The sequence below is a fragment of the Arachis stenosperma genome, chromosome 5, assembly GCF_014773155.1.
Source record: "Arachis stenosperma cultivar V10309 chromosome 5, arast.V10309.gnm1.PFL2, whole genome shotgun sequence".
Classification (NCBI taxonomy): Eukaryota; Viridiplantae; Streptophyta; class Magnoliopsida; order Fabales; family Fabaceae; genus Arachis; species Arachis stenosperma.
The window spans coordinates 36,401,253-36,410,689 of record NC_080381.1 but is presented as its reverse complement, the minus strand read 5'-3'; the positions used below and the strand labels follow the sequence as shown (position 1 = coordinate 36,410,689).

At 35.0% G+C, this 9,437-nt stretch overlaps 2 protein-coding genes across 3 annotated transcripts; one reads left to right on the top strand and one right to left on the bottom strand.

The window, feature by feature from the left end:
* Positions 1-236: 236 nt before the first annotated feature.
* On the top strand, positions 237-4,643 carry LOC130979319 (serine/threonine-protein phosphatase PP2A-2 catalytic subunit). The gene is made up of 6 exons (XM_057902737.1): positions 237-797; positions 2,223-2,337; positions 2,874-2,982; positions 3,058-3,135; positions 3,590-3,781; positions 3,882-4,643. Exons 1-6 carry the CDS (start codon positions 545-547, stop codon positions 4,053-4,055), a joined length of 921 nt encoding a protein of 306 aa, XP_057758720.1. The 5' UTR covers positions 237-544; the 3' UTR covers positions 4,056-4,643.
* Positions 4,644-5,313: 670 nt separating this feature from the next.
* On the bottom strand, positions 5,314-8,159 carry LOC130979321 (uncharacterized). 2 transcript variants are annotated; one of them, XM_057902738.1, is made up of 4 exons: positions 7,978-8,159; positions 7,677-7,830; positions 6,723-7,049; positions 5,314-5,728 (listed from the first exon to the last, which is right to left on the bottom strand). In XM_057902738.1, exons 1-4 carry the CDS (start codon positions 8,073-8,075, stop codon positions 5,612-5,614), a joined length of 696 nt encoding a protein of 231 aa, XP_057758721.1. In that variant the 5' UTR covers positions 8,076-8,159; the 3' UTR covers positions 5,314-5,611. The 2 variants fall into 2 exon arrangements, with proteins under 2 accessions (XP_057758721.1, XP_057758722.1); XM_057902739.1 differs by having other exon boundaries at positions 6,723-7,031.
* Between the last annotated feature and the right edge of the window lie 1,278 nt (positions 8,160-9,437).

Here is a 9,437-nt window from a genome sequence, read left to right as displayed (position 1 = left end):
AGCCGCCACTTTGCCTATGCGCTATGGCAGCCACTAGCCAGGCTCCCCCACCTTCCCGGCAATTTCCGCGTTACTTTCTTCCATTCTGAGTGTAAATTTAAAATATAATAAAATAATCATAAAATAAAATATAATTTTTCCCAATACTTTTCTTTTCTGTTGTCCTGCTTTTCTTTCTTTTAATTTTTATTGTTTTTTCAAGAGAAGTAAAAAAAAAAAATAATAATAATAACTGCGACACGAAGAAGAAAAAAAAAAGAAAAAGGAAAAAGAAAAACAGAGAGGTCGAAAGGAAAAAAAAGATATGAAATGATTGAGGGGCCGAAGAAGCCAATCCCAACCCCTTCTCCTCCGAAACGTGTCGTTCCGCTCCCCGCTTTTCGCCTCGGAACCGCTTCCCCGAAGCTCCTCCTCCTCCGCTCGCCGCCGGCGACTCTCCGGTCAGCTTAACCCTCAAAACCGATTCGACGTCTCTTCGCAAAAATAACCGATCGATCGAAGATCTCAAAGCTTTTTCAGATCTGAGAGAGAGAGAGAGAGAACGATGCCGTCGAACGCGGATCTGGACCGGCAGATAGAGCAGCTGATGGAGTGCAAACCGCTGGGGGAGGCGGAGGTGAAGGCACTATGCGATCAGGCGAGGGCGATTCTTGTGGAGGAGTGGAACGTGCAGCCGGTGAAGTGTCCCGTTACGGTTTGCGGTGACATCCATGGCCAGTTCTACGATCTCATCGAGCTGTTCCGGATAGGAGGCAGCGCTCCTGACACTAATTATCTTTTCATGGGCGACTATGTAGGTCAGTTTTTTTTCTCCTTCAAAAATTCCCCTTTCTGTTTTTGGTTTCTGTCATTTTTTCCCCTAAAGAAATGTTTGCTGGTTGATATAATAATTTACTTATTTTTTTAAGCCTTGGTTTTTATGGAGATTAAGGAAAATAACGAGGTTGATAGCTTTGTTGTATATTGGGTTCGACTTTAAAGCTTTTATGTGTTTATTTTTTCCTATTTGATATATGTTGGGATACTGCTTCATCGTTTTGGGTTCTGGAGCATTTTGGGATGACTTTCTTAGCGATCTGAACCCCCCCCCCCCCCCTCTTTCTTTTTTTGTTTTTTGTATTCCTCTTGAAATTTATAGCAGGTTACATCCGTTGTTAACTGGAGGCGTCTGATTGTTCAAAACTGTTATGTTGTTTTCATGTTTTGCAACCGTGTATGTTTGTGACAGATTGTTTTTCAGCAAGAAAAACTAGGGGAGCTTTACTTCTCCTTTTCCTTCTAAGTTAGCAATTGAACTAGTTTCAAGTCTTTTTCCATCATTTCATACTTGTTTTGGCATATTGTGGTAGTTTGTTAATGTGTTTGATGCGTTATTTGCATGAAACAAACTTGATTAGTTCCATCTGTAAGCTCCGTATTGTGTTTACTTTATAGCATTGATACTGCTGTAGAAATCTATATAAACCTCAATCTTTTTAGTTCCTTTTAGTTATGCCTTAACACATGCTTGGTGGAACTTGGAACGATATATGCTTGGTGAAACTTGCATCCTTCGTAACTCCACTCTTCTCTTTTGCTAGAGTGGTTGCGATGCATCCATGATAGGATTGTGCATGGGGCAAGTTTGGAATTGAAAATCTAGCCGTTAGATTATCTTATGAAATATGTGGAGTAGGGTAACAATGGTGATAAACTGTGGAGATATAAATAGCAAGACTAAGTAGGGGGGAAAAGCATATCAATCATTCTTGCTAGTTGTGATTATTCTAAATATTTTCAAGTTTGAATTTTAAAAGACTGGTGAACTGAAGGAAAAATGTTGTTGTTCGAATTGTTGATGGTGATGGATAAATGAAATCATAAGTTGCATGGGAAGATTTAATAGGGTAAATGTTCATGAGCAGTGAACCAGGCCTTTGAGATTTGACAAATTGCTGGCAGCTTTAAAAGAAGCAGAACATCCCAAGCACTTGTTCATTTTAGTAAAGAGGGGGTCAAAATCCGGCGTCATAGAAATGTCTTTAGGGAAGGATATGGTGCTTAATAACTTTAATATTTTAGGCTGTTAAAAGTTTTAGGCTTTAGCTATAATAAGGTACCCTGCATTGGCCATTATCATCTTTCCCCCCTTCTTTCCTGTCATTGCTTTTGATTATGTTTAAATTATAGTCTCTGCATATGTTGGAATTGCTACCAGTCCTCATGGCGCTGGCTATTTGCAGATCGTGGGTACTATTCAGTGGAGACGGTTACACTTTTGGTGATCTTAAAAGTCCGTTATAGAGATAGAATTACAATTCTTAGGGGAAATCATGAAAGCCGTCAAATTACTCAAGTGTAAGAACATTTTACTCTCTATTTATGTTTAACTCACTGCAACTTGTGTGATGGATCATGTTTTTAACATTACCTTGCAAAAAGTTTGAGAATAGGTTAATTGTTGCTGCCGTCATGCATTCATTGTTTTTACAACTTGGCCATAGGTTTATATCTATTTGGAAGGAAATGTTAATTGTCTTGGTTAAGATCAGCAACTTGGTTTTTGTAACGACACTATGATATTCTTTCTTATCTGTGTTTATCATCATTATTCTGATGTATTATTTAGTATCAAAATAAATGAATTTGATGTGCAGATATATGTACTTTGTTGCTAATGGTTTTCATGTTTCTGAGTTTAGATGCTAGAGCTATATTTTTTTTTATTACTTTGTAAAAAGAGTTGTGAACTCCATGATGCATACCTTACCAAAAAGAACCTTGGTGCATGCATAGGGTGCTTATGAATGCGGCAAATACCAAATTCATGGTTACACATGCTGACAGCAATTTATTAATGGTTTTTCATAACGTTTCACCTCACCTGCTTTCAGGTATGGCTTCTATGATGAATGCTTGAGAAAATATGGGAATGCCAATGTCTGGAAGTACTTTACCGACCTGTTTGATTATTTACCACTAACTGCCCTCATTGAGAGTCAGGTTTGAGTTAAATATCTTGCACAATGTTTCCTATTTCTTTATGCCAGTTTAACTTAACTTCCATGCATGTTTCAGATTTTCTGCTTGCATGGAGGCCTGTCACCTTCTTTGGATACGCTGGATAATATCCGTGCCTTGGACCGCATACAGGAGGTTTGTGTTATTAAATGGCTATTGCAATTGCAAGCTCTCATGATTTATTTGGTATGACAACATTTTAGATGAAGCTTGTTTCTGAGCTTCAGAGTTATTCTTTTGTGAAAAGCAATTTGGTATAAATTATAGATTATGTGATTGGAAAGTTTTCAAATGTACCCTAACACCGGTCTAATAATCTTAACCGTTGATTTTAATTAATATATATTATATATAATTTTTATAATTGAGATTAATGGTTAAAATTATTGGAACACCGGTGTACCTGGTATACTTAAAATTCTTCCTATGTGATTTTGTAACTGTTAGTTGTGGTTTATAATAAGCTTGTATTGTGATGGAAATGTTTCACTTCATTTTGGTCACACATTAAGTATTTACTTCAGCATTGCGTGGTTAGGCTCTTAGATTGCTTCATCAGTTGACTGACAGCTGTCTTCATGCATTATAGGTTCCGCATGAAGGACCAATGTGTGACCTCTTGTGGTCTGATCCAGATGATCGCTGTGGTTGGGGAATATCTCCACGTGGTGCTGGATACACATTTGGCCAGGATATTGCTGCTCAGTTCAATCATACCAATGGTCTCTCCCTGATATCTAGGGCTCACCAGCTTGTCATGGAAGGGTACAATTGGTGCCAGGTGATTGACATTGTATTTGATTCCGTGTGATTAGTGTGTTTATGTTTAACATAGCCTGTTGCATTCTATGTATTGACTGTTGTTTTGATGACTCTTTAAGGAAAAGAATGTAGTGACCGTTTTTAGCGCTCCAAATTACTGTTACCGATGTGGGAATATGGCAGCCATATTGGAAATTGGAGAGAACATGGATCAGAATTTTCTGCAGTTTGATCCAGCTCCCAGGCAAATTGAGCCCGACACTACGCGGAAGACCCCAGACTATTTTTTGTGACTTTATATCTCTCTGTTTGTAGTTACTGCTCTGCTGTTACTGTAGATGTCTTTTAAGGAAAAAGGGAGTTTCACTGTTAAGTGGAGGTTATCGACAATATAATTCTTTCTGCTGGAGCTTTCTTGCTGCTGCTGCTACTACCTCCATCTTATTTGGACAAAGAAACCTATAGAACTGACACAAGCTTCCAATTGGTATTGTATATTTTTTAGCGGCAATAACTTGGTATATCTTGTTCTGTCAATTTTTTTTTTTTTTTTTGCCAATTAAATCTTAAGTTAGGGAAGGGAGATTTTTGAGGGTTGACTGTCCAATATCCCATCATGTTTATTTGAGATAGTTGATGGTGACAAATGAAAGTGCAGGTGTTTATCTTTACATAATCGAATGATATCACGAGTCCTCTGCTTACTGCCTAGGGGTTTGAGAGGGACGTTGCATCGAGACAGAACTTGCTTTCTTCATTTAGAAGTTAGAATGCTGAGTGTACTAGTTTGCTTTGAATTTATTTGAAATATGTTGAGAAACTTCGGAAAATAGGTTCAAAGTCAAGAAGGTTAAAAGGTAATTAAAAGAAAATGTGAAATAGGATAAGTGTTCTTCCATATTTTCATTTTCTGCCCAATTTTATTGCAATAACGGAATCACCCTATAATGACAGCAGCTGAAATGATCACATGTAAGCTTGAGCTGAGTTATCATGGAACCTTTTCGTCTTGGGTGTTTTCGGGACTCTGGTAATATAGTCATAATTATGTTTCTAAAATCAACGGTCATAAGAGTTCCTAATGGATGCCAATTAGTTCGGTTGGTACCACTTTAGGTGGTTAGAGACCCCTCACCCGGGGACAGGATTTTAGCCTCTCGTAAAACTAAAACAAGAGTTCCCAATGGGTGGAGGTTGCCTAATATTTGTAGTATTCGATTTAAAAATATATATACCCATTTTTGAACATGATCATGCTGAAAGCAGAATCATGAGAAAGAGTCTTTACATTTTACAATGTCGAAGAGACTGAGTGTTATGATAGGCAATAACGGATGTGAAAACTTTTAATACAGAAATGCGAGTTTATTATTTTGATGCGCCATCAACAACATATTTTCCCATTGACATCGTCATATTTCTTATCTTAGTACCTAGTGCGAATAAAGTAAACATATCTCATTCATAATACAATATTATAACTATACTATAGCTTCTATTTTGACTTCACAACCAGGCTTTATAATTCTTTTCTTAGTAATCAAGTTGGAATGAATCAAAATATTTAGCAATAATAGAATATTTAGGAACTTTCCATGACATTTGAGTCTTCGACTATAGTGGCAACAGGCAAAGATGCCCATTTAATAAAAAAAAAAAGAAAACCACCTAAAACTGTACCACATTGAATAGCTACAAAATACAATGAATATATTTGGATGCTGCTAAATCCAAACATTTAGCCTATATCAATAATAATATCATACATTTTGACTAGAAAAATGAGCAAAAAATAACAAGATTCAGTGGGGAAGAAATCTCATGAATCATGATACAGAAGTTGTCTATTTCAAAAGCGCGAGTTTGTTTGAGACCTTACAGCTGTATAGCCAGAAACAGAAACCGCCTTCTTCTTTCTCAGGTATATGAATGATCCACTAATGGCCAATAAAAAAAGCATGATCGCCTGTCAAAATTTTTACACAAAAAAAAGCATGATCCGCTAATGTTAATCATATGCTGTTCAACAAGTAAAAATGTAAAGCAATAAATATAAGTGACAAACAAATTACTACTGTTCAATATCTACATTGCAGTAAATGTGGCTGAACAACCATCTTTTTTCAAATTTGAAGGCCATTTGCTTGCATTTTGTTTGGCATTATGCATACAAAAGACATGGTTGAATTTGTCCCGATAAGAAAATCTAAATAAGGTGGCATATAGGAAAAAAAGAAAAAAACCTTATCGTGGTAAAATGACTTAAAATTGCAGCTCAGATCTGATTTCATTGATGAATCACTAAGGGGTAATTCTAAAGCCAAGAGACTATTGATGGCTAAGAAAATGAGATGAATCACAGCAGTGACAGCACATTGATAATCCCCAAAAGTTCTGAATTCTGATAAATAACTATTGCTATATGTCAATGAGTCATAATATTTTTTTAATCAAATGGGACATTTTGCAAATATGCTGCATAAAATCCTTGACTGCGGTTACAATTGTAATTTCAAGCAATGAACACGATGTTTACTTGAGTGCTTAGGGCTGATAAACACATAGGAAAACTTCAGACGGAATTATTTGGCAGTAGAACCTGAAAGATGCATCTTATGATCTAAAGAATAGCCCTTTGATTGGAAAATTCAAACATTTACCACTTGAATCCGTCACATAAAAAAGACATTCATGACTGACAGCTTTTCCAGCAGTTCAAGGATAATGATTATTGTTTGATAATTTGTTATTCATTTCGAACACATGAATTTGCAGGTACAAACACTTAGCAGCAGACAAAACAGCACAGGTTAGCCATGTAACGTCTTAGTTTCCTTTACTGGATGTGATTATCTGATATACTAGTTCCACTAACTAAACGATTCAATTTTTCCAATCAACCAAGTTCAGAAGCTATTAATCAAATTCAACGTTAATGGAGAGCTAAAACTGAACATTACCTCAAAATTTAGAACTGACAACTTCTCTCCACTAGCTGGGGGTATACAGCTTCTATAAGTGATGTAAGCCTGTGATTTATTATCTGAAGCCGACGAATCATCTAGCAAATGTCTATGTGATTGCGTAGTAGTAAACTCTCCAGAAACATGTGACAGTTCGTCTGACGTTTCGATATTGTTGGAGAATTCAAACAAAGACCGCCCTTCACGAGGATTTATTTTCTCTTTTCCCTTAGTTGTGTCTTTGATTTCTAAGCATTTGAATGGAATACGGTAGCCAGTTTCACCGCAACGATATTTCTCATCACCCTGCGATCCCCAAAAGAGCTTCCATATAAAACAAAATCAAAGCCCATAGATAACAAGAAGGAAAAAAGCTATCCATGAAAAAAAGCTACAATCAAATTTAACCAAGGGGTTACAACATGTTGGAAATCCTAAGGATCTTATTTCTTTTGAAAGCTTCATAAAACTTCTTTAGGATGAGGAACACTGAAGATTATGAACTTGAATAAACATTCACCACTGACCCCCACACCATACTCATACCCCGCAAAATCCCATCAATACTTTTGCTTTGCCCCAAGTTTTCATGAACAAACGTGTACAAAATGATACACACAATCTCCTCAAATAGTCTTAAATCAACATAAAACCAGGTAGCAACAAAACACAAACTGAAGCCAGATCTATATTTATTCATAATTTTCACATAGCCTTTATCAATTAGACAGCTTCATTATATATCTAGTTGCAAAATGAAATAACTGTTATTGTAATAACACAGAAAATATTTTAAATCCAGAAGATAAACAGAAACCCTAACCCCTCAATTTGATAAAATTTTAAAAAAAAAATGACATTCTATTTAAGAACAACAACAACTATATTACAAAATTGAAAAGGAAAAGAAAATCATTATCTTATATAAGATCAAAATGGAAAAAACGGAACCTTTTCGGAGTAGAGGCATGGAACGCAGGGACCAGAAGGAGTGCATTCAAAGGTAACGTTACTTCCTGAGGGCTTTTCTTTGAAGCTCATTAGAACTCTACCTCTTCGCTCCCCAAACTCATTCCCATTTTGATTCTCTTTGTTGATCCAATCCCTAGCCAATTCAAATACAAAACAAACTTTCCAGCTTTAGCAAAAATTAGATCATATATCAAAGCTATTGTATAGATCAACAAATCGGGTATATTAGGATGTGTGCGCAATTCGAGCAAAAAACCATGGAAGAAAGATAAGAGCTTACGTTTTCTGCGCTGAGGCGCGAAAGAGAGAATCATGGAAGAAAGAGGTGACGAGGAAGAAGAGGAATGGAAGAACCAATGGTGAATTTGCAGAATTCATTGCTTTCAGTGCCCTGTCTTTCCTCTTCTACTTCCCAGTTCCCTCGCCTCTCCTCTGTTTTGTTTGCAACCCATTGTGTTGTTTTTTTTTTTTAATTAAATCTAATTTATTTTTAATATATATTTTATACCAATAATTAATTTTAATAATTAATTTGAATCTACGAATAATAAATCATAAAATATATATATGAGTGGAGCCAGATAAGATAGTTTAAATTATATTTATATTGTCTTTTTGTGTTATGGAGGATATCTTTTCTATAATTGAAAAAAAATCGAAACATAAATATGGTGTATCATCATATATGATTTTTATTCCTACATAAGAAATGACTCGAAAGGAGTTTAGAAATAGAAATTAATAAAAGAAAAACAAATCGGTTTAAAAGAATTAGAGTAAAATGGCAAAGTAAAATTAGCAGGATTTTCATCTTAACTAATTAGCTTCTAAAAAAATACCAATTAAATCTTTTATAATAATAAATAAAAAATAAGTTATTTTTTTCATAATTTAATAATAATTTTTACATGTATTAATAACTATAATGACATAATTGTTTATGCTATTAAAAATATAGTTAGTTAGGCCAAGGATAGAGTTAGAACAATTTTTAGGAGGGGTCAATATAAAAATATAATTCTTAAAGAAGAAAAAAATTAAAATTAAGGGAGAGTAATATAAAAATTAATAACCTTATACATTATAATTTTTAATTTGGGAGACCATTGTTTCCCTTCCTCAACACTAGCCTCCATACCCCTGGATTAGGCTATTAGTTGTTAGTTAGGTGCAACTGGTTTTAGCTAGTCTTTATCCTTTAGTTTTGATTTAGTGTTGCATAGAAGGTCTGTATTAGTATAAAAGAGAGAGTTGTACTATTACTAATAACGAATGATGATAATTTTTTTTTTTCTGACGCAAATTATCTTTTTCTACATAAATTCTCTTTGTCTCGGTATTTCGATTCTTCTTTTTTTTTGTTCCGTTTCTTATCTTTTCTTTCTAGTTCAAACTCTCATATGATATCTAGAGTCATTCTTCCAGCATCACTTTTATAATGAAAATTATATTATCTGATTCAACAAAAAAAAAAATTTCTCCCCATAGCTGATAAACTCTGATGATAATTACTCCATGTGAAAGCATCTGATTTTGCTTACTCTTCAGAGTCTGGGGATGGAAGATCATCTAGATGCAACCAAGATTCCTCAATAATTCATACCTGATGAAGCCAAGAAAACTACCACTCAGTTAGAAACCTTCAAAACATAAAAACTTCAAGACCTCACTTTCACTACTTGGTTAGTAGTTTCCATGGCTACACCTCTTAAAAATAAAGTTTTACATCTTCATAGTCTG

Coding starts and splice junctions, on each gene's coding strand:
- LOC130979321 (XM_057902738.1), bottom strand. CDS start 8,075: ATGAATTCTGCAAATTCACCATTGGTTCTTCCATTCCTCTTCTTCCTC. Junction 7,050..7,676: donor CATGCCTCTACTCCGAAAAG/GTTCCGTTTTTT, acceptor TTTATATGGAAG/CTCTTTTGGGGATCGCAGGG. Junction 5,729..6,722: donor TGTCAGTTCTAAATTTTGAG/GTAATGTTCAGT, acceptor AAATTTTGACAG/GCGATCATGCTTTTTTTATT.
- LOC130979319 (XM_057902737.1), top strand. CDS start 545: ATGCCGTCGAACGCGGATCTGGACCGGCAGATAGAGCAGCTGATGGAG. Junction 798..2,222: donor TTTCATGGGCGACTATGTAG/GTCAGTTTTTTT, acceptor GGCTATTTGCAG/ATCGTGGGTACTATTCAGTG. Junction 2,983..3,057: donor CTGCCCTCATTGAGAGTCAG/GTTTGAGTTAAA, acceptor TGCATGTTTCAG/ATTTTCTGCTTGCATGGAGG.